Genomic DNA, 24,994 nt, shown 5'->3' on the forward strand with positions numbered 1-24,994 from the left:
AAGCATGTTAAGGTAAAAAAAAGTAGGAAAGAGCATTAAAAAACTCGCATATAGATTGACCAGAAATAATAATAATAATTTATTTAACTCATGTAACAGAATATTACACATATGATATTTACAAGAACAATACATATTATATTACATTACACACACACATATATAAAGAAACAGGAGAAACTAAAATTAAAACGATCTAGGGGACCCGATGCCGACTACGCGCATATGTTCGCGCCGCCAGTGCCCCATGATCGGGCAGTCGGGCTTCTCACACTCAGAAATGTTGCCATGTTGCAGAAAATCATGGAATTAAATTATTTATCTATTTACTTGGCCGGCGTAAAATTAAAACAATAAAAAACATAGCCTATGTCACTCACTGATAACGTAGCTTGAGTTATTTCAATAAATACAAAAATCCAAAATTAGAAATATAATATTAGTATACATTAGTCAAAAGCAGTTGAGTTCAGTTTCAACAAATCGTATTTTAATAGTTTTTTCTCAACGTAAAAATTTGAGAATTCCTATTTTAACTATTTTTAATGTATTCTGTATTCTTAAAAGTTATTTTTTAATCTGTGCTATTTATTTAAAACAACAATATGGTGGTTTTATCAATACTAATATAATAAAGAGGAAAACTTTCTATTTTTGTATGTATTGAAATACCCTGTGTTTACCCTTAATATATCGAATGTGCATTTTTTTATCTATGTCTATACTAATATTATGAAGAGGAAAACTTTGTATTTTTGTATGTATTGAAATAACTCAAAAACTACTGGGCCGATTTTAAAAATTCTTTCACCATCAGAAAGGTAATTTATCTGTGAGTAACATAGGCTATGTTTTATTATAACTAATGTTTAGGAACTATTAATAAACAGCGTGTTTCTGAACGCCGGCGTTAAAAATTCACTAAACTTTAACTTTTCTCGGCTTACGCTGCCTAAACCGTTAGAGGTATATAAAAATGATGATATGACATAATTGTATATATCAAAAAGTTCTACGGAAAAGTCCGCGATAGCATATTTCTATCTTTAACGGTTTTCTTACAATAACCACTATTTTGTTTTCAAAATGAATTAAAAGTTTCACGCTATTTGCAGTGTTCTTTTATTGGTTTCAATATTAATCCTTATCCAAATTAATGCGTTTGTTATCAGGAGAATTTAATGTAGAATAAAATTGTTCTTTACAGTATTTAAATTGGACTAATAGTTTAGAAGATATCGTGAACACAAACAATAAGGGTAATCGAAAAATCAGTTTACAAGCTACCGGACTTAGAAATTTTGAATCTTGCATTGGTAGATTTCTGTTATTACGTAGGTTACTACTAAGATAATACTTTTGGTAACAGGTTGAAAAAAGGGCGAACCTAATAGGTTATATTTGTAATTTCATGCGGGCGAAGTCGCGAGCAACAGCTAGTAAAATATATGGCAAGGAGTGGCTCGGGCTCAGTCGCCAACAAGCTCAGTGTTTTACTAGTCGTCACAACGGAACATTTGATATATTTTTGTCGTATTGGAGTTCAGTTTGTGTGTTTTAGAGTGATTTACAAGTATTGTTAATATGGCCGTCCGTCTATATTTTTAAGGAAGTCATTTGTGGAACTATCTAACACCTAGTTTATGTAAAATGTGCTCTATTTCGTTGACAGACGAATCAAAGTGCGGTGATGCCGCCGAACCAGACGCGTCACTTCGCCAGATTCGATAAGAAGAGGAATAACGATATTAAATGCAATGGACCACTCGTCGATAAAAAAGGTTCGTAAAGATTGTTACAAAACTAACATAAGCTAAAATAAAAAAAAACGGTTGACATTTTTATATTGGACGAGCAACGCCATCTATTGCCTGCATTTTTAAACTAAGATTTTAAAATTATTATTTATTATTATTATAATGTTATAAATGTGAAAGATTAGATGGATGGATGTTTGTTAGAGTTTGTAGCCTAAACGGCTGAACGGATTATGATTAAATTTGGTGTATATGTAGAGGATAGTCTGGAAGAACACATAGGCTACTCACTTTTTTTTAAAATCCACGGGAACGGAGTTGCGGGCTAAAGCTATAACAACTCTAATGTTATTTGTATACAATTTGTTATTTTAGATAATACTCGAAAACATCGAAAAAATAATTTAATATTTAAAATATAATAAAGATAATGGCAACATAGATTAGACCATTTTTACTAACTTTTTTTCTCACGTCCACTATTTTTTGTATTGATGCATTTAATTAAAATACCCGCTTTAACATCTTAGCAGTGCAGGGCCGGCACGCCCCCAGTAATACCACGACCACATAGAAGACAGCCGCGAAGTGGAAGCAATTCCGTGTTTCGTCTGATGAGTGTGGTGCCGGAGACCTAATTTGGGTCCCTTTCTCTTTACCACCATTTTCTTATAAGGAGAAGATGGGAAGGGGAAGTGGATTTGACGGTGGAGGAGATGCATAGGAAGTGGAAATATCCTCTTTATGTGCGTCTCCTCCGTCGGATAAGGTTAGGCAACGCATCAGCGATCGCAGATGTCTATGGGCAGCGGCTGCTTCGTCATTTTGGTGGATTCAGGTGGCCGCTAGCTCGTTTGCCACCTTATGTTATAAAAAAAAATACACCTGTGGGCTGATTTATCAATTTTGTGTATACATGTTTTCTATTTTCCTACGTAATTGTGAAATTAAACTATTGTGTATAATTATATAAATATATTTTTTTCAGATCGAGAGAAAGACGACGGCGGAGGGAGCGAGATGGTGATAGAAGAGACTCCTCCGCAAGCCAGCAAAGATCCTGAAACACCTGTTAAAAATTATAATTGTAAGTATTCAAGCTTCCTATGTAAACGATAATAACTCACAAATTTTGTACTTCTATACTAATATTATACCGAGGAAAGGTTTGTATTTTTTTTTGTTTTTATGTATTGAAAAAACTCTAAAAATAACTGGAACCGTTCCAAATATTCTTTCACCATTAAATATCTATGTTATCACTGAGTAACAGGCTTTATTTAGTACATTTTATTTCCGTGCAGACGAAGTCACGAGCAACAACTAGTTAACTGTAACTGTGATTTTATTTTTTAAAGTAATGAATGTTTGAATTTGCAGAGTTTTAGCTTTAAATTGATTTAGTCTCTTATTAAGTCTGGTTACAGTCTTATAGAGCTTTTTAAAAAAAGCTTACCAAAGTTCGGAAACTTTAGTCATGCAATCGGTTTTTAGTGTAAAATAGTAATTATTTTGTTGTAAAATTGTTTAAAATAGGCTTGTTATTGTTTAACACGTTTAACACATACTAGCATTCGCCCGCGACTCTGTCTGCGTGGAATTAAAAAAAAGCCAGTCAGGGCTGCAGACAGGAACCTCCTCACAATGCGTGCGGTTTCTAAGATACCTGCCTTTTTTAATATCAGTGACATTGTTATATTATTTAATTATTGTTTGTATTTACAGCTAGTATGCGTTCCCCGGAGCACTGCGCGCTGATGTCTCCGCCCGCGCGCCCGCCGCTGCCCGCGCCCCCGCAGCCGCCACTCCCGCATGACCCCTCGTCTAACTCCAGCTGGGCGGAGATGGAGACCTACGTTATTGGTCGGTATTAAAACAGCCACACTAACTTTTTAAATACACTTTATTACTATGAAAACCTACCTGTATAGATAAAAAATGTGATTAAGTACCGCAATGTAATCATTAAAAATTATCTTTTTTCAAATTCCCTCGCTAAGTTCTAAAACGCACACTATTGGTCGAAGCGAGTGGCTTATCTAATATGGCGGCGCTGTGTTGACAATACACAGTTCATTTACGTTAGTTTATGTAGAAATACACTCTTGAAGTATTTTACTGTAAACACGATTTCAAAACCAACTTTAAATTAAAAATAAATGAAAAGAATCATTAATTACAACTTATTTGTACTTGGAATAATGAAAATGAATCGATTTTTTACTTTTGATAAATCTGAGAACCAATTATACACTTTAAAAAATTACTTTACAGGTATGTTTTTATAGTAATAAAGAATATAATAAAAAAAATTGTCTAATTTGGCGTCATATATTGCCTATTGTTACCCAATGGCTTTCGTTGTCATTTGTGCATTTGAATCATGATATTTGCAAATAAAAGTTTTACGGGTTGTAAACAATAAAATAAAGTTTTTTATTGTATGAAGCCGTACGGAAATGGCTAGTTTATTCGTTTATGTCGGCGGCTCGGTGGTTTAAACACTTGACTTGTAATCTACAGGTCTTGGGTTCGAATTCCCCCGTACCAATGTGGTTTTCGATTTTTCTAATTTTCATATGTACATAATTTACCCGACGTTCTTACGGTGAAGGAAAACATCGTAAGGAAACCTGCACATATCGAAGAAATTCAAAGATATGTGTGAAGTCAACCAACCCGCACTTGGCCATCGTGGTTGACTATGGTGTAGTCATCCTAACTTAGAGTAGGCTCCGAGCCCCTCTGGTACATATAGTAAGCTGGTAATGATTCGTGTTTATTGTAATGTTTCAGGTAACATACAAATCCATCCGCCGACAGACGCAACCAAACAGATGTTGATTCTGCGATATCTCACGCCAATGGGGGAGTATCAGGAGGTAATTATTATTAAACTCAAAGAAATTTTCCTATTTACATTACTTTACTAATATTATAAATGCGAAAGTTTAGATGGATGGATGTTTGTTAGAGTTTGTAGCCTAAACAGCTGAACGGATTTCGATGAAATTTGGTAGAAATGTAGAGAATAGTCCGGATGAAAACATAGGCTACTCACTTTTGTTTTTTTTTAATTCCACGCGGACGGAGTCGCGGGCGAAAGCTAGTATATTATAAACACTAGTTGTCCCCGTGCGGCTTCACCCGTATGGAATTATAAAAACTTTATTTTATTGTTTACATTTGTCAAATTCTCAAATGCATAAACAGTAATGTATGTTTGCTTACAGTTCCTGTCGCACGTGTTCGAGCAGAACGCGCTGGGTCTGATCCTGGGATACCTGAACGTACGCGAGTCGCGCGACTCTCGTCTCGCCTTCGAAGCGTTGAAATACCTCGCAGCACTCCTCTGTCATAAGAAATTCTCTATAGATTTCATTAATATGGGCGGCTTGCAGGTACGAAAATGAAGTGTGGTGGTTTTATTTCAAACTTATTAGTTACAACCCCACCGAGGGGCTCGGAGCCTACCCTAAAGTTAGGGTGATTAAGCCTTAGTCAACCACGATGGCCAAGTGCGGGTTGGTTGACTTCACACATATCTTTGAATTTCTTCGATATGTGCAGGTTTCCTTACTATGTTTTCCTTCACCGTAAGAACGTCGGGTAAATTATGTACGTATAAAATTCCAAAAATCGAAAAATCACATTGGTACAGCGGGCTTGGAATCCAAGACCAAAAGAAATAAACAGTGAGAAAAGACATGGCATATATAACTTGTAATTAGCCTTCAGTTTTTGTTTTGTAATTTAGCTGTAAGTTGTCCATAAATGAAATATAAACAGAAGTGTATATTTGTAGAAGTTTCTGGAAGTCCCTCGTCCGTCAGTGGCGGCGACCGGCGTGTCTATCTGCCTGTACTACTTGGCGTACTGCGAGGACGCGATGGAGCGCGTCTGCCTGCTGCCGCGCGCCACCCTCGCCGACCTCGTACAGTCAGTCATCTATCTCTCACACTTATAGTAAACCCTCCCTATAACGTCATTTCCGTAACTCTATATAACGACGAAATTAACTCTCTATAACACGAATCTTACCAACTAATTTTAAAGGAATTCTCCTATAACGCAATTTTTGTTCCTGTCTATATCAAGGTGTTAGAAACCGCGTTATAGGAGGGGTTTATTGTATAATAGTGTACACACACTACTATTTATACTAATGTTATAAAGGAGGAAGATTTGATTTTTTTTTATATTTTTGTTAGAATTGGAATAACTCAAAAACTACTGGGCCAATTTTAAAAATTCTTTCACCGTTAGAATTTATCTGTGTTTAACATAGGCTATGATTTTTTCTAATGTAAGATGTCAGCAATCGCATCATATTTTTGTATTCTCTTTTTTAATAAAATCTCCTACACCTACATGGCATAGACTATATATTGTAACATTTCAATTTAAACTGCACTGCAAGTAAAGACAAAACAAGTAAATGAATAATATTTTATTGTTTTTTTTAGATACGCGTTATGGCTACTGGAATGTTCTCACGACTCAGGGCGGTGTCACGCGACCATGTTCTTCGGCCTTTCCTTTCAATTTAGAGTTATTTTGGAGGAATTTGATAACCAGGTTTGTGATTTAAATCAATACTACATTGAATCTCAGAAAACTTTGATTTTAGAAATTTCGTGTTTTAATCTATACTATTATAATAAAGCGTAAACACACTTCTTTGTTGCCTAAGATGTCAGCAATTACAGCATATTTTTGAATAATTCTTTTTTTAATAAAAAGCCCTATGCTTACGTCACGGTTTAGGCTACATATTTTCACGCTCTTAAACTTAGGGGGTAAATGAATTGGAAAAAAAACCCAATGTGGGAAAGAGACCATATGCTGCTGCCAACATCAAGGAAGCAAGATTGCCATAGGTAATTGGTATTTTGATATTGTAAACAAGAAAATAAAGTTTTTATAATTTCATGCATTCAAATCATACTTCATACTAATATTATAAATGCGAAAGTTTAGATGGATGGATGGATGTATCGTTTGTTAGCGTTTGTAGCCTAAACGGTTGAACGGATCTCCATGAAATTAGGCACAGGTTTAGAGCATAGTCTGGAAGAACACATAGGCTACTTTTAATCACGGAAATAGCTACGGTTCCCGTGGGATTCATTAATTTAGTTTTTTTAATGTTTACTCGATCATTCTGCAACGGTTCAACATATCTTATTGAAATTTGGCACAGATATAAAACAAAGTCTGTAGTACACATGGGATAAGGTTGATCCCGGGATTGATTCCCGAGGGATACGTAGCTTCTTCTTATTTATATAGTGTTTTCTAATACCACGCGGACGAAGTCGCGGGCAACAGCTATAATTAAAATTGTGTTATGTATTAGGATGGTCTACGTAAGCTGTACAACTTGATATCGACGCTGCCGATACTGGGCTCGGACGAGGAGGAGTCCCGCGTCACCGAGGACGAGACTTGCGCCGCCAGGCAGATAGTGCGCCACGTCTGCGTCGCACTTAGAAGGTTAAACATATCTTATTAATATTATCATAAATATTAGAAGATTTAGATGGATGGATGGATGTTTGTTAAAGTTTGTAGTCTAACCGGTTAAATGGATTTCGATAAAATATATGTAGATAGTCTGGAAGATCTCTAGGCTACTCACTTTTGTTTTTTTTTAATTCCTCGCGGACGGAGGCGCAGGCAAAAGCTAGTTAATGTTATAAATGCAAAAGTTTAGATGGATGGATGTTTGTTAGAGTTTGTAGCCTAAACGACTGAACGGATCTCGATAAAATTTGGCATAGACAAAGAGTGTAGGCTACTTTTGTTGTATTTAATTCTACGCGAACGGAGTCGCAGGTGAAAGCTAGTTCAAATATGTTGTTGAGATAATCAGTACTGCGGTAGATTGTCGCAATAAGATTAATATTAATTCGTTTATTTTTGTTACCAAATTTTGCCAGTTAAGTGTGCAATGTCCCACAATTTCATTTGGAGTAAGAATTTGTCAATCTATGATATATAGTTCTTATTTGTTACCATGGAATTAGTTACCTAACAATCATCATCATCATCCACTTGCCCTTATCCCTTTCGGAGGGTCGGCACAGTATGTGCTGCTCTTCCATACATCTCTATCAGCCGTCATATCTGAATCCACTCCTTTCTTAAGCATATCTTTCACAACATCCATACTTTCTTCGGCCTTCCTCTTCCTTTGTAGCCATTCACATTCAATCTTAACACTTTCTGGTTTATGTCCCCATCGTCTCGTCGCAAAACATGTCCATACCACGCTACCCTTTTGCTTCTCAATTTCTCCACCACTGGCGCTACTTTCAAACTTCCTCGAATGTACACACTCTTAACTTTATCCATTCTTGTCACACCACACATCCATCTTAACATACGCATCTCAGCCACATGCAATCTCCTTTCATCCGCAACTTTGGCGGCCCAACATTCAGATCCATACAATACGACAGGTCTTCTGATGGACTTGTAGATCTGTCCCTTAAGTTACCTAACAATCAATAACTTTATTATCAAGGAATTGTAAATAAAAAAAACAGACTAAGTTAAAGTATTTTTTGCATAGTATAGATTTTTTACATATTTATATGTTTACAGGTATTTAGAAGCACATTTAAGATTACGAGCAGCGCAAGTCGCGAGACAGCAAGGCGACAATGTACCAGAACCGCCGCCGTATAAGGTATATGTCATTTCAAATATGTTGTCGGCTCAAAATACTACACGCGTTTCTATACGCCTTAACTTCACCATCTACGTCACTAGTGTTATGTTCCGTGCCGTTGTGATATTTGAAAAATATGAACTTGTTGTTTACTGTGACTTCGTCAGCGCAGTATTAAAAAAATACCAAAAACGAAAAAACTACGTATCCCTCGAGAGCCTGACATTTTTGGTGGATGAATGTTTTCACATGTAATTTCAATAAGAAATGTTGAAACGTTGCTGTTATTAAGTAAACATGAAATAACGCAATTATCCAACGGTTACAGTAACTATATCCGGGATCAAAAGTATCCTATGTATTCTACCAGATTATCTGAATCTATGCCAAATTTCATCAAAATAAACTAACAAACATCCCTAAAGTTTCGCATTTACAATATAAGTATGATTAATGGCCGGTCTCCCAGCAACGTTTAACCATTCGTTAATATTTTTGGTTATAAATTCATGAAATGCGTTTCAGAACTACGTAACTTGAGTTTTACTCTGTTGAAACATAGGTCAACTTAACACTAATTATACAAAATAAGTGTAAACTTCAGAAACCCATTGTAAGATGTTTAAAAAGACTTGAAATAAATGTAACCGCATTGTTATGTTCCAGGCATCGAAGTGCTCCCCCGAGGAGATCCAGGAGCAGATCGAGCTGCTGCAGAGCGTGGCGTGGTCGCGCTGGGCGCCGGTGGACGAGCTGCTGGAGCTGGGCGGAGTCGCGCTGCTGCTGCAGGTCGTCGGATACGCCTACGAGTGGAACTTTAACGGCAGGTATTGTTGCTTGCGATACAAGCGAGTTGCCACTCTGCTACAACACTCTAATAACAGATATGTCACTTCGACTCGTAAGGTTCATGTTTTAATTATGGTAGGAGACTGACTGTTTGTGGTAGGAGACTGACTTGCATTGTGGTAGAAGACTGAGTTTTATTGTGGTAGGAGACTGACTTGCATTGTGGTAGAAGACTGAGTTTTATTGTGGTAGGAGACTGACTTGCATTGTGGTAGGAGACTGACTTGCATTGTGGTAGAAGACTGAGTTTTATTGTGGTAGGAGACTGACTTTTATTGTGGTAAGGGATTGATTTGTATTGTGGTAGGAAACTGATTTAGAGCGTTGTAAGATACTGACTTTGGTAGTTGTAGGAGATCGACTTGGACTGGGGAAGACAGTCCGTCTTTGACTCTTTGATATTGGTAAAAGACGACTAACTTGGTCTGTAGAAAAGCACTGATCTGATTGTAGTGGGACACAGCTTTGATTGTGGTAGGAGACTGATTTGAACTTTGGACAGAACCTGACTTCAATGGAGATACGAAACCAATTTGGAATGTGGTATTATGTGGTGATTGTGCAAAGAAACTGACTTTGATTGTGGTCGGAGACCGACTTGGAATGTGGTAGGAAACTAATTTGGACTGTGGAAACTGACTTTAATTGCGGTCGGAGATCGACTTGGAATGTGGTAGGAGAGCGACTTAGGCTGTCGTAGGAGACTGACTTTGTGGTAGGAGACCGACTTGGAATGTGGTAGGAGAGCGACTTAGGCTGTCGTAGGAGACTGACTTTGTGGTAGGAGACCGACTTGGAATGTGGTAGGAGACTGACTTGGGCTGTGATAGGAGACCGACTTAGGCTGAGGTAGGAGACCGATTTGGAGTGTATGAGATTTGTATGAGATCCATAACGACAGTGTGTATGCGCAGGGCGGAGACGGTGCGGTCGGCGCTGGACGTGATCTCCGTGTGCTGTGTGGCGCCGCGCGTGCAGCTGCTGCTCACCGACAAGATAGACATGAGAGATGCTGACCTCACCACTGGAGTTAATATCGTACTAGGTATTATACTATTCATATATCTTGTCGACTCCGCAAGCAGGTATAGTTAACGCAGTTTTAGCTGTAGGATGCAGAAGGGAATTACGCAATGCAAAGTTGACCTTGGGATACCATTGACGGGATTTATCACGAAATTATAGAAAACAGACATTTTAAAAACATTCAAAAATTGGATTCGAGTAATTTCTATCTGGTAGTTAAATAACTTGTCGGGTCAGAATGTCGTGGAATTTAAAACAATTTGGAATTTGATACAGCTCGGTACAGATCTGACTTGAGCAGACAAGATATTTGAAAAGATGTATGCAAAAAATCCGTGTTGTTCAGGTGTAAAGCATTAATTTTAATTTACGATTATTTTAGGGATATTTTACACTAAAACCCTTTTTGGCTGTCTTTATTTCGAAGATTTTACAATTTTACTCTAATAAAGATAAAAAATAATGTTTTTTTTTACAAGATTTGTTCATTATTTGTTATATGTTACAGGTGCTGCTGATGGTGAGATAGTGCCCGACCCAGAAGTGCAAAAAGCCGCTCTCAATGTATTAGTTAACTGCGTCTGCGCACCTGTACATAGGGTTAGTAGATTATAGTAAATTTTACATATAGTTAAAATTCCCCTAAGATTTATCGGTTATAAAAATTTTAGTTGTTATTAACGTATGTTGACGTAACGTTAATGTTACTTCTTACTAATAGTATACAGTAGTATCTCGATAACTCAAACCTCGGAAACTTAAAAACCTCTATAACTTAAAATATTTTGTGGTTCCCTTGGACTTTAACTTATCGAGGTTCTACTGTAAATGCGAAAGTTTAGATGGACGGATGGATGGATGTTCGTTAGACTTTGTAGCCTAAACGGATCTAGATGAAATTTGGCATAGATGTAGAGTATAGTCTGGAAGAACACATAGGCGCATTAATTCCACGCTGACTGAGTCGCGGGCGATTTCTAGTAATTAATAATTAAAAAAAAACAAATTAGAATCTGTAAATTTCATAATTTATATCAAATATAAGTATTTCTTGGCTATAAAAATGTAAAATATTGTATAATATTGTAATTTCAAAAGTTTAGATGGATGGATGGATGTTTATTAGAGTTTGTAGCCTAAACGGTTGTTCGCATTTCGACGAAATTTGGTATAGATGTAGCGGATAGTCTGGAAGAACACATAGACTACTCACTTTTGTTTTTTTTTATTCCACGCGGACGGAGTCGCGGGCGAAAGCTAGTATTGTATAATCCTTACCATGCTTAGTTCATATTTGGAAATTATGTTTTACTTAAATAATGAATATTTGTTTGTATAATTTGTTAGAAATATTTGTAAGGAAATGTTTCTTTTTTTTAATAACCGTTTTTTCCTCAGGCCGGTACATCGACGACTCGTTTCTCAATCACCGGTTCCAGTAAGAAGAAGACCGCGCTCAAGTCATACGAAGATCTCATACAGAAGGTGTGGGAGAGCGTGCGGACCAACAACGGCATCATGGTAATGTCTCTGTCTCTTTCAAACTACATCACCTTTGTATATGTCTATCTCTGTCCCCCCTTTCATATGCTTCATGCGTATTTTTCAGTCTCACTACCAATCTTTACTAAAATGCTAATAACCTGTACTAATATGATAATGAGGGAAGATTTGTATTTTCTGATTTTTGTATGTATTGAAATAACTCAAAAACTATTCAGTCGATTTCTGAGATTCTTTTACTATAAAAAGCTATGTTATCAGTGTTAGCTATGGTATCAGTTGGCTGAATTTTTATTATTTCAATTTCAGGCAAATAAAGTTGCGAGCAATATTTAGTTTTGATTAAAATTGATAATAGCGCCATCTATTTATAAGTTTTTGATAGACCTTGTTATTACACATAAAATAGCTGCTATTCTTTTTTAATTATATAGTTAGAAATAAGTAAGTCGTATTACAAATGTTATATCAGTCTCTAATGTTACACGGTGTAACGTTACAGGTGTTACTATCTCTGATGCTGGTGAAGGCGCCGATCACGGACGCGGACAGACTGCGCGGGCTGGCGTGCCGCGCGCTCGCTGGCCTCGCGCGCTGTCCTACCGTCAGACAGATCATCTCCAAGCTGCCGCTCTTCACTACCTCGCAGATACAGTGTTAGTACTCACTCATTCACTAACTCTCCTTCACACAAACTAGCTCATTCCCTAACTCTACGTCACTAATTAGCTAACTCGTGAACTCGCTCACACACTCTCGCTCAATGACTTGCTCATACCTTAACAAGTTCTCTCACTCACTCATTCGCTCACGGGTTTGCTCATCTACTCTAACAAATTCTCTTACTTACTCTAATTCGCTTACTGGCTTGTTTATCCACTTTAACAAGTTCTCTCACTCACTCTAACTCTCTCACTGACTTGTTCACTCACTTTAACACGCTCACTGGCTTGCTCATTTACTATAACAAGTCTCTCACTCACTGGCTTGTTCATCTACTCTAACAAGCTCTCTCACTTACTCTAACTCCCCAACTTACTCTAAATAGCTTATCCAGTTGTACTAACTTGGTTATTTACTGAGTCACCCATTCAGTGGCTTTCCAGGCGCCATCTACTGTAAATGTTTAGTTTATGAAGTTATGTGTCGCGCAGCGCTGATGCGGGACCCGATCCTGCAGGAGAAGCGACAGGAGCACGTGATGTTCCAGAAGTACGCGCTCGAACTGCTGGAGCGAGTGTCCGGGAAGAGCAAGCACATGGGCGCGGAGTTCGAGACATCGCTCGCTAATATACACAGGGTGAGTACACTTTACACAAACTGAGTGTTATTTTCACGTTATTACACAATTCGAGTGAGAGATACGAGACATATTGTACTTACAGTGACGGAAATGCGTTATAGGCCACTTTAAGGAAAATTGCCTTGTTTATTGCAACGAGACAAAGCCCTACTCTTCCTACAAATAACAAATTAGACAGCAGTGAGTGGTGCAAACGAAGGAATAGTAAATGAGGGGAAGGAGGAGTGTGTGACATATAACAAATGTATAAAAGTCGAATAATAGGTTATCTACATTTGTACAAATATGGTATATGTTGAAATAACCCAAAAATTACAAGGTCGATTTCAAAAATTCTTTCCCCGTCAAAAAACTACGTTATCTCTGAATAACAGGCATTTTTTTAAATTACGCGGCAGAAGTCGCGAGCAACAGCTAGTATTGAATAACTACTAAAATCTACTAATTATAATGAATACATTGTGTTACAGGCGAACGTGGTAGCGCAGACTCGTATCAACTACAACGAGCGGCAGCTGCTGCAGCTCGTGGCGGCTCACCTGGCGGCGCGCGGGCTGCGGGACAGCGCAACTGCGCTGCAGCGCGAGGCGCGCCTGCCGCCGCCCGCAGCTGCTGCGCCCGCGCCGCCCCCGCCGCCCGTCTACACACCCTCCACACCGGTCAGGGTTAGTACACCATAGAATCACATTTAAAATATGGAGGAGCCAAATTCTCAAATAGTACTCGACATATTGAGATCTAAAAACATTGTTTAAAATGTAACCTACATATATAATAATATAAATAAAGAGAGATTAGTATTTTTGTATGTATTGAAATAACTCTAAAACTGCTAGGTCGAATTAAAAAAAATCTTTTACCATTAAAGGGCTACTTTTTCATTGTACTCAGCAGTGTTATTACATAGGCCGTTTTTTTACTATTTATATTTCCCGCGAACGAAGTCGCGAGCAACATCTAGTCTATACTAATATTAAAGAGGAAAGATTTGTATTTTTCGATTTTTGTATGTATTCAATTCACGTAAAAACTAATGGGCCGATTTTAAAAATTCTTTCACCACTAGAAAGGTAATTTATCTGTGTGTAACATAGGTTATATGGCTCACATTTTTTTACATGTTTTAATTCCACGCGGGCGAAGTCGCGAGCAACATTATTATTTGCATTGCGTCCCCAGGCTCGTCTGTCAGTGTCCCGGTCCAGCAGCGTGGGGAGTGTGGGCACGCTGCACCGCGACAGCTTGGACCACAATCACATGCACGTGGACGGTGACAGCCCTCTGCCGCCTGTCATCAAACTCAGGTAACTTATCGTCCCGGGAAGGGGAGGGGATTATGTAGGATAGGGTAAATTATTCATGTTTTCGACGGATTTGTAAGTTTAAGAGTAGCCCCAGTGGTCGAGAAATTAAGGAGAAAAGGGTTAGCATGGTATGGGCATGTTATGAGGAGGAATGAATCGCATGTAACAAGGAAGTTAGTTATGAGTGTGGAGGTACACCGGTAGAGATAGACATAGAAAGAGATGGATGGATTGCGTAAAAGGTGACATGAAAGAAGGGAGTGACAGATGACGTATGATAGAGTTATGTGGAGGACGAAAACCTACAAACTACGGGAGTAAGGTAAGGAGGAAGATGATGATATCTTTTACGTCATACGTTACGACCTCTACCACTATCACAAGCAGTTTTAACACAATATTCAACTCTATTATTATAACAGGAAGGTTCAAAACAGTCCAGCAAGCCACCAATCAGAACACAAGCGGTCGCTGCAGAAGCAGCTGAGTGCGGCCGGGGAGCGCGCGCTGTCCCCCCCGCGGGTCACACTGCACTCCATCATCACGGAGTACTTGTACAACCAGCACGCACTCTGCAAGAACCCAGTGGTCACCTGCCCGCAGTTCAACTTGTTTGAGTAAGACCTATTGATGTCTCTTTCACTCCCACTTGATTAGACAGAGATAGGTGAGACATTTGAAACACAGTTCTACAGTTGATTTGATGATTGCTCTAACTTGTGCGTATTTGTAGAGACGTTATTTTTCTATACTTCTATACTATTATAATAAAGCGTAAACACACACTTCTTTGTTGCCTAAGATGTCAGCAATTACACCATATTTTTAAATAATTTTTTTTACAACAAAAAGCCCTACACTTATGTCACGCTTTAGGCTATATATTTTCACGCCATTATACTTAGACGGTAAATATTTTGGATAAGAACCCTAATGTGGAAAAGAGACCATAAGTTGCTGCCAACATCAAGGAACTAAGATTGCCAAGGTTTGTCATGTCATGTCATTTTGACATTTGCTATTGATAGTTTGACACATGTAAACAATAAAATAAAATACTCATAATTTCATGCGGGTGAAGCCGCATAGAGAGAGGATATTCCTTCTTACTATGTGTACTCTCCCCTGCCAAGGAAGAAAATTATGGGAAGGGGAAGAGTATTAAAATTTACACTGTATTGCATTGATTGTAACATACTAGCTTTAGCATGCGTTACAGTATTAAAAACAAAAATAAGTAGCTTTTATGTGTTCTCTATACTTGTGCCAAATTTTATTAAAATCTGATAAGCCGTTTGAAACCTTTATAACTATCCCTTCAAACTTCAAAAAAGAACCTCAAAGGCCAGCAACATTTGTAGTTCCTCTAGTTTTATCGATGTTCCCACTGTTTCTCTTACAAAATCCTCTGTACCAGGCCTCACAAATGCCCGGAGCCGGGTCGCGCGAGCACCGTGGCGGGGCTGGCGGCGCGCGGCGCGGAGGCGGGCAACGTGTGCGCGCGCGTGCTGCGCCGCGAGCTGGGCGCGCCGCCGCTGCGCCGCGCGCACTCGCGCCTGCTGCACGCGAACTTCGCGCCCGTGCGCACGCTGCGTCTGCAGGACGACGACGCCTTCTTCACACACACTATATTCCATGTACGTAGTTGCACCTATACCCGGTTTCAGAAATACATTTAACCATTAATATACTTGCTCTTATGCCCGGTTTCGGTGCTACATTAAACCATTTAGTATTTTTTCCCTCCGGCTGAAATAATTTTAAAATTGTCTCAATAAGATTTTTTTTCAATGCATACAGAAATACAAATCTTTACACAACATTAGTATAACTAGCATTCGCCCTCGACTCTCTACGTGGAATTAAAAAAAAAAACAAAGTAAGTAGCCTATATGTTCTTCCACACTATCCTCTACATCTATACCAAATTTCATTAAAATCCGTTCAGCCGTTTTGGCTACAAACTTTATCAAACATCTATCTAAACTTTCGCATTTATAATATTAGTAAAATAGTATAGTAGTGTTACATATAATGTCGTTTCAATATTCCACCGCTAGCCTATGTTTACTGTTTGCTTGCAGCCGACGCAGCAGCAGCTGCTGGCAGCGACGTCATCAGGAGACATCCGAATATTTAACTTGTTTACTGGCATGGAAGAAAACTCCTATCAAGTACACGAATCGTACATATATCATATGCAGGTCAGTAATAAGAGGTTTTATTTACCCCCTTTATAACAACGGTTGAACCCTCTATAACATCATTACATAAACAAGACTCTACTGTGAACATGTTGGACTAATATTAGTCTCTTCCCCTTCTTATCATTTTTCTGTTTGTTTATTTATTTATATTAGGATACATAATAGCTAATTACACAATTACATAGGAGAATAGAAAACAAGTATACACAAAAACTATGAATTAGCTAACAGGTGCATAAATACACTAGCAGAAAAGATTTATTAAAGTAAATTTTTAGTTACTAAAGTTAAGTACTTCTATACTATTATAATAAAGCGTAAACACACACATCTTTGTTGCTCAAGATGTCAGCAATTACACCATATTTTCGAGTAACTCTTTTTTTAATAAAAAGCCCTCCACTGACGTCACGCTTTAGGCTATATATTTTCACGCCGTTAAACTTAGGGGTAAATATTTTGGATAAAAACCATAATGTGGGAAAGACACCATGAGTTGTTGGCAACATCAAGGAAGCAAGGTTGCCATGGTTTGACAAGATGTCATGTCAGTTTGACATTTGTAATTGAAAATTTGACAAATGTAAACAATAAACAGAATTTTTCAAAATTTTATGCGGATGAAGTCGCACGGGAACACATAGTAAATTATAAATTAAATAAAAAAAGTGTACGTGTTCTTTTAGTTTATACTCTATGTCTATGGTAAATTTCATAGATATCCATTCAGCAGTTTAAGCTACAAACTCTAACAAACATCCATCCATTTAAACTTTCGCATTTATAATAGTAAGTATGATGGTAAAGGAGAACGTATTTAACTCTGAAGGGAATGCTTAAAAAGAAATATTCTCTCTGCGAAATAAAGTAGGCGAAGCACTTTGCTAATATCGAGGCAGCGATCATTTCGCTATTTCGGCGAATTTAAATATGAGCTTTTTTTATAATATAAGGCGGAAAACGAGCAAGCGGCCACCTGAATCCACCGAAATGGAAAGCGACCGCTGCACATAGACATCCGCAATTGCAGATGCGCTGCCTACCCTGCATTGACGAAGGAGATGCACATAAAGAGGACACTTCCCTTTACTATGCGTCTCTTTCACCGTCAATTCCACTTTCCCTTCGCATCCTTTCCTCTTAAAAGGGTGGAAAGGGCAAGGCACTAAAATTAGGCCTCCGGCACCACACTCATCAGACTGTACGCGGAATTGCTTCCACTTCACGCCTGTTTTCTGTGTGGTCGTGGTCTTGCACCGGGCGAGCCGGCCCTACAGTGCGAAGATGTTAAATCGGGCTCTACCACTGTTAGAAACTGAGTGTATCGTTTCAGGCCAGCCGCGATGGTCTACTGCTGCTGGCTTCCGCCACCACAACATGGCGGCCACTCTCCGCGCTATGGAATATGAAGGAGTTCGAGCAGCTGTTAGTATACAATAGTTTATATTGTAAATTTGCTATATATTTACCCTGAAGTGGGAAAAGGAGAGTAGATAAAATATAGGAAAGTACAGTACACATTTCACATTACCTCATATATCCAATTAGACTCTAAAAAAGTGAAATAACTTATTTTGGATTACATTAGTCTATTTACATATGTTTTCCCAAAAAGAAATTAATAGTACCAATTTAACCCGCTTCTACCCCAATAAAGCGAAATAAAAAGAATTTTGGATTGTACTTTCCCATTTACCCCCTTGACTACCCTAATATCCCAAAATCTATCATTTTCGTTTCTTATGGTCTATCAAACCAAAATTGTACACATCCGATACGACTAGTCCACTCACCCCGTTCCTACCCTAAAAGTCAAAATGACAGAACAAACGTACCGGCAGCAGATTCCAACTCGACAACGAGGAGTACGTGGAGTTCTCCAAGATGTCTGATGAGCGCATCATCGGCACCAAGGGGGAGACCGCCACGGTCTTCGACACGCGCACCGGCCGCGAGCTGATGACCCTCGCGCCCTCCATCAGCAACCAGTACGCGAAGAACCGCGCCACATTCAACCCCACCGATGAATTGGTACTATCAGGTGAGATCATCTTATACTGGTTTATCATTTTATATGTGTCTGCTTACACTAGTCATATCTTGTCTTATCGAGGCCATATTCATTTACCATTAAAAAATAAGTTATTAGTGTAGTAGTATGGGCTGTTTTAGAAAAAAGGTTTTAATGTAACATTTTTTTTTATAAATTTCCAGATGGAGTACTATGGGACGTGAACACCGGCAAAGAGATACATAAATTCGACAAACTAAACCAGACGCACAGCGGAGTCTTCCATCCAAACGGCCTTGAGGTACAGTCGGAGAATTTAATTCGCTTACCACTTGAAATACATCAAATTGTTACTATAAGAAATATAAGATAACATATCTATGACAAGTTTATGATAAATGCATTGTGAGCGTCTAATAAAACAGAAATGGGTAGGAAATTAACTCATACTACAATACCTATATTTTGTGTAAATTCTATATAACGACGCTCTAAGTACGGAGCATGTTGCGACGTTATAAAGAGTGCTCGTAAATGATAAATTAAAGATTTTAATTGACTGTAGTTTTTTTGTTTTATAGTAACACTTGATTTCTTGCTGTATTATCGACGTTAAATAGTGTTCATGACGCTATATGGAATATAATGTATGAAAAAATTGTAAGTGTAAACCAATCGAAAGAGCTAAGTTTACGTTTTAAAAATACGAGGTTACATGGAGTGGTTTAAAAAGACTGACGTTACATTGAGTGACCTTACAAGAACGTAACGTTACACCGAGTGATGTTATAAAGAGGTTCACGTTACATCGATTTGGTTTAAACAGATTGTCAATAACAGCGAGTATGCGCGTGCCTACATTTCGATATATTTTAATAGACTTTAGACAGTTTTGTCCTAATCGCCACAAAGTAGCCATTTATTTATATTACAATACCAATACAGATGGAAGTAACTTCGTGACGTTATAAAGAATGTGACGTTATAAAAAGTGAACACTGTTATTATTTGCAGGTGATATCAAACACAGAAGTATGGGATTTAAGAACTTTCCATTTGTTGAGAACTGTACCTACATTAGACAAATCTGAGGTATGTTTTTGATGTCTAAAATACTAGCTTTGGTCTGCGACTTTTCACACGGAAATAAAAATAAACTTATTAAGTAGCCAATAAGTTCTTCCTACGGTCAAATTTCATTGCGATCTGTTAAGCCGTTCTAGACATATTTCGTCAAAGACATCCATCCATTAAAACTAGCTCACGGCTACGTCCACGGGGAATTTAAAAAAATATAGCCTATGTTACTCAGCTATAACGTAGCTTTTTAATGGTGAAAGAATTTTTGAAAAAGCGGTAGTAGTTTTTGAGTTAACCCAATACATAGATTAATACAACTCTTTCCTCTTTATAATGTTAGTATACTATCTTTTGCCCTCGACTCCGTCCAGGTGGAATTAAAAAAAAACATAAGTGAGTAGCCTATGTGTTTTTCTTAACTATGTACATCCATACCAAATTTCACCGAAATCCGTTCAGCAGATAAGCTACAAACTCTAACAAACCTCCATCCATCCATCCATTTATAATATTTATATGGTATATGTATGTTTCCAGGTGATATTCAACCCGACGTGCTCCGCGCTGTACGCGGTGTGCTCCGACCAGGACTCGGAGGAGCGCAGCCAGTTTGATACCAGCTTTAAGACGTTGGACCCATACGATTACTCCAGTATAGGTATTGCATATTTTTTTTTTTATCATAACAAGTTTAAATAATAATTTAACATAATAAAAATGAATCGATTTTTGACTTTTTGACCTTGAGAAACTTTGTTGTGTTTTACGTCGAAGTGACATCTGAGCGTATGTTATGAATGGAATATGACGATTGACGTCACGTGTCTTATAACAACTCCGGCCGCGTTTTAGTCGCTCGAAAATGGTCGTAATTTTATTTTATTATTTTAGCTCAACGGTTGAATATTTTCGCGTCAAATTTTTTTTCTGGTTATTTTATAACAAGTAGGATCGTTTAAAAAAAATGCATATTCCCTTTTGATAATTTATCAAATGTAAACAATAAAGTAAAATTTTCTGTGAATTTTATTAATGTTTTAATGTTTTTACAGCGACTATCGACGTGAAGCGCAACATCTACTCGCTGGGCGTGTCGCGGTACGGCACGCAGATATCGCTGGTGGAAAACATGGGCGACTTCGAGCAGGTGCAGGAGTCCTGCGTCAAGTTGTACGACGTCGGCCGCAAGAGGGACCACGACGATGACGCGGTCAGCACACACACACACACACACACACATCGTTCATCACATGAACATCGTACATCACATGAACATCGTACATCACATGAACATCGTACATCATATGAACATCGTACATCACATGAACATCGTACATCATATGAACATCGTACATCACATGAACATCGTACATCACATGAACATCGTACATCACATGAACATCGTACATCACATGAACATCGTACATCACATGAACATCGTCCATCATATGAACATCGTACATCATATGAACATCGTGTCCTTGTGTAGGTAAAATTTTAACTGAACAGTCCAACTATTAATTAAAATATTGCCTACACATGCACGATTAAATTTCATAAAAATGAACGTATGTAGCGGACTTTATGTGGGTTTTGTTTATATTTTTAAAGAATAAAATGTTCTGGCATTATAACAAGTTATAGTAAATATATCGAAAATTTCAACCTTCTAGATTTATCTATAACGAAATTTTCAAGGTTATCAATATATTTTCTGTTACATTAAAAATTATAAATTACGAGTTATTTCGAAATGTTAAGTTTATAGTCTTGTTTTATAACTGTTTGCGAAAATTACATGAAGATTTCATTACCAGATTTTAGTACAAAGTATAATTTTGAAATATGAGACAATATCTAGATTCTTTATATCTCAGTATCTGGATCTGTTTGTGTTTTTATATATTTATGGTATTTTTGTTATATTCCAGGAGGAGGACGACGAGGAGGACATGGCCGGCGGCTCTGACAACGACGATGGCTCCGACTCCGGTTCAGATAACGACGACGATCGTTAGTATAACATTAATATACTAAAACTGTTCTAAAACTAACTGTTTCTCGTAACTTTGTCCCCTACTACTTGTACCCTAATAGCTTTCGCACGCGACTCTGTCCGCGTGAAATTAATAAGTGAGTAGCCTATATGTTCCAGACTATGTTGCCTATGTTTTCCAGACTATCCTCTACGTCTTTGCAAAATAAAGCTACAAACTCTAACGAACATCCATCCATCTTAACTTTCGCACTTTTATTTTTTTTATAATATAAGGTGGCAAACGAGCAAGCGGCCACCAGAATCCACCGAAATGGCAAGCGACCGCTGCACATAAACATCCGCAATTGCAGATGCGTTGCCCTTCATTGACGGAGGAGGAAACGCACATAAAGAGGACATTTCCCCTTCCTGTGCATCTCCTTCACCGTCAAATCCACTTTTCCTTCCCATCCTTTCCTCTTAATAAAAGGACGAAAAGGGAAAGGGACTTAAATTAGGCCTCCGGCACCACACACATCAGACGAAACGCGGAATTACTTCCACTTCGCGCCTGTTTTCTGTGTGGTCGTGGTATTACTGGGGGCGAGCTGACCCATTCCTGCAAAGATGTTAAAGCGGGCTCTACCACTGTTAAATAGTTATAATATTAGTATGATGTTACTCAGCGATAACGTAGCTTTCTAATGGTGGAAGGATTTTTAAAATCGTCCCAGTAGTTTTTGAGTTATTTCGATACATACAGATAATGTATTCAAACATTTTTCTTAAAACATAGTCTGAAAGAACACAGACTATTTATTAAGTTTTAAAAACACACTAAACTTGTATCTTATTGACCTTACTAATATTTTAAATGCAAAAGTTTAGATGGATGTTTGTTAGAGTTTGTAGCCTAAACTGCTGAACGGATCTTAATAAAATTTGGTATAAACTTAGAGGAAATTTGGTATAAATGTACTTCCATTTGTTTTTTTATTTCACGCGGACGGAGTCGCCGGCTGAAGCTAGTCTAAAAGGAAAGATTTGTATTTTTGTATGTACTGAAATAATTCAAAAACTACTGATCCGATTTAAAAAATTCTTTTACCACTAAAAGCTACATCACTGAGGAACGTAAGATATATTTTTTTAGTATTTTCAATCCTTGCGAACTGTGTCGTAGGCAAAAACAACATGTTTTGGAAATTTCGCCTGATATTAAAAAAAAATTGTTTTCAGTTGCAGCGAATTTATTGCGGAATGCGGTGATGGGTCTGGCGGAGGGCGGCAGCAGCGGTGATGACTCCGCTGATGATGGTGATGATATACGTCCTAGACGACCAATGCGCACGCGCAGACGGGTAATATATCTAGACTCTAGGAGGTCTATAGTTTGTCTAATTAAGATTATTTAGATAAATCTATCTAAACTAATATAATGAAGCGTAAACACACACTACTTTGTGGTGTAGGATGTCAGCAATTACAGTATATTTTTACAATAATTTTTTCTTTAATAAAAAGTCATATACTTACGACACGCTTTAGGCTAATATTTTCACGCTATAAAACTTAGGGGTAAAAAAAAACAGAAAAAAAAACATAGTTGTTAATAGGTGCTACGAGGGCCCTTTCGGGGGTAAAAAAAATATTTACAGGTAAATGAACTGGAAAAAAACCCTTCCTGTGAGAAAATGACCGTAAACTCTACTTCTACAATTTAATTTTTTGTCATTTCTATTGATTTTAATGATTGTTTTTTACATTCTTGAATTTATTTTTCAATTTTTGTTCCAGGCCGCGGAAAATAATATGAGTGACAGCGACGGTGACGGTGACCTTGATATAATTGAGTTTGAACTCGACTAGTACAATAAATGCGTTTACAATTATTGTTGTTTTTGATTTACTTGTTTTTTTTTGTTTATTTGTATGTGTACACAACAGTTGAAAATTTAAAAGTAGCCCCAGTGGTAGAGAAAGTAAGGAGTAAAAGGTTAGCATGGGGGCATGTCATGTGAGTGTGGAGGTACACCGATATAGGTAGACCTAGAAAGAGATGGATGGATTGTGTAAAAGGTGACATGATCAAAAAGGGAGTGATGACTGAGATGACGTATAGTTATGTGGAGGACAAAAACCCGGCGAGAGTAGAAAAAGTTAGGGGAGATGAAGTGTAATGTACACAAAATAGTAAACAAGTATATACAAAACCAAAAAATCAGCCAACAGGTGCATAAATACATCAGAAACAATTTTGTTAAGTTTAGTCAACACTTATTACAACGGTGTTTTAAGCAAAAAATATTACCAACATACTAGAATTAAAATCTCACGTGTTTTTCTCTAAACTAGTATAGTAATTTTTTTAATTAGTTGTTTACACTGGACAGGAATATTGAAAAATGTGTATGAAAATATTGCCAAATGGAATATTACATGAAAACGTGATAATTTTGTACCTTTTTAAAGAAATTAAGGGAATCTGACACAAAGCTAATTTTGATAAGGTTTTAACCAAAGTTATTTTTTAATTAAAAAAGAGAAAACTATTCAGATAGAATTGGCTTTGTTACTAAATTAATGGAAAAGATCTAAAACTAGCAGGATCGGGTCAAATAAACACGTATATTTAATAAGATTTTTTTATTTCGCATAAATACCAAATAAATACACTTAAAAATTTAAAAAAAAATCAATATGTAAAATTGTCATTGGTCATTGCGTCATTGTTTATGATTTCCATCAAAACGAGCGCAAGCGTAAGCGCTTGGAAGGAAGGAAGTTTTATTTTTAAGGACTCATAACATAAAGCAAAGTCTCCATATACATTTCACCATAGACATTATAAGCTTTACATCCATAATAACCAGTGTGACCTTGAGTTGCATTTTTTATCATTAAATGAGTTTTCGTTGCTTCTCCTTCTAGAAATATTGTAGTTAAATCCATGTCCGCGGTCTCTTCGAATAATGGCTGAGCGTCTACAGTCCACAGAATTATCGGCTCTGGTATGGCTTTTATACTGAAAGTTATGGTCGCGGCTGTACCCTCTAATACTTTTGTCACTGGTTCAATACTTTCAAATGTTGGCCCCACTGTGGATAAAAAGGAAAATGTCATTTAACAACACTATTGAATAAAAAAATAAACAATCGGAATAAGATGAATCGAATGACATTCCGTTCATCGAAATCGATTCAATCGTGTTATAGTCCAGTGTTTCCCAACCTTAATATTTCTAAAATGCCCCGTACATAATTTTTAAGGTTAAAAACTTTAGTAACATCAAATTATATT

At 37.4% G+C, this 24,994-nt stretch overlaps 2 protein-coding genes across 4 annotated transcripts in view; one reads left to right on the top strand and one right to left on the bottom strand.

Moving 5' to 3' along the window:
* Nucleotides 1-23,586, top strand: part of LOC106109554 (protein mahjong) — a 28,208-nt gene extending 4,622 nt beyond the window's left edge. Inside the window, exons 6-34 of one of the 2 annotated variants that reach the window (XM_013291107.1) lie at nt 1,673-1,781; nt 2,746-2,844; nt 3,483-3,620; nt 4,554-4,639; nt 4,991-5,158; nt 5,563-5,696; nt 6,224-6,335; nt 7,117-7,253; nt 8,367-8,451; nt 9,100-9,260; nt 10,197-10,327; nt 10,817-10,908; nt 11,707-11,829; nt 12,314-12,467; nt 12,966-13,111; nt 13,585-13,779; nt 14,294-14,418; nt 14,841-15,035; nt 15,836-16,055; nt 16,503-16,622; nt 17,959-18,050; nt 18,467-18,666; nt 18,840-18,937; nt 19,651-19,728; nt 20,254-20,374; nt 20,769-20,926; nt 21,648-21,729; nt 22,934-23,055; nt 23,492-23,586. In XM_013291107.1, the coding sequence (XP_013146561.1) occupies nt 1,673-1,781; nt 2,746-2,844; nt 3,483-3,620; nt 4,554-4,639; nt 4,991-5,158; nt 5,563-5,696; nt 6,224-6,335; nt 7,117-7,253; nt 8,367-8,451; nt 9,100-9,260; nt 10,197-10,327; nt 10,817-10,908; nt 11,707-11,829; nt 12,314-12,467; nt 12,966-13,111; nt 13,585-13,779; nt 14,294-14,418; nt 14,841-15,035; nt 15,836-16,055; nt 16,503-16,622; nt 17,959-18,050; nt 18,467-18,666; nt 18,840-18,937; nt 19,651-19,728; nt 20,254-20,374; nt 20,769-20,926; nt 21,648-21,729; nt 22,934-23,055; nt 23,492-23,563 (3,753 nt within the window). In that variant the 3' untranslated portion in view covers nt 23,564-23,586. The remainder of the gene's footprint in view (nt 1-1,672; nt 1,782-2,745; nt 2,845-3,482; nt 3,621-4,553; nt 4,640-4,990; nt 5,159-5,562; nt 5,697-6,223; nt 6,336-7,116; nt 7,254-8,366; nt 8,452-9,099; nt 9,261-10,196; nt 10,328-10,816; nt 10,909-11,706; nt 11,830-12,313; nt 12,468-12,965; nt 13,112-13,584; nt 13,780-14,293; nt 14,419-14,840; nt 15,036-15,835; nt 16,056-16,502; nt 16,623-17,958; nt 18,051-18,466; nt 18,667-18,839; nt 18,938-19,650; nt 19,729-20,253; nt 20,375-20,768; nt 20,927-21,647; nt 21,730-22,933; nt 23,056-23,491) is intronic. The other variant, XM_013291108.1, reaches the window with a different exon arrangement.
* An 884-nt stretch (nt 23,587-24,470) lies between these two features.
* The window catches only part of LOC106109548 (gastrula zinc finger protein XlCGF26.1-like), a 30,120-nt gene continuing 29,596 nt past the window's right edge, over nt 24,471-24,994 (bottom strand). For both annotated transcript variants that reach the window (XM_013291090.1, XM_013291100.1), the window contains one exon: nt 24,471-24,792. In XM_013291090.1, the coding sequence (XP_013146544.1) occupies nt 24,488-24,792 (305 nt within the window). In that variant the 3' untranslated portion in view covers nt 24,471-24,487. The remainder of the gene's footprint in view (nt 24,793-24,994) is intronic.

Source organism: Papilio polytes, unplaced genomic scaffold (genome assembly GCF_000836215.1).
Source record: "Papilio polytes unplaced genomic scaffold, Ppol_1.0 DF821189.1, whole genome shotgun sequence".
NCBI classification, from domain to species: Eukaryota; Metazoa; Arthropoda; class Insecta; order Lepidoptera; family Papilionidae; genus Papilio; species Papilio polytes.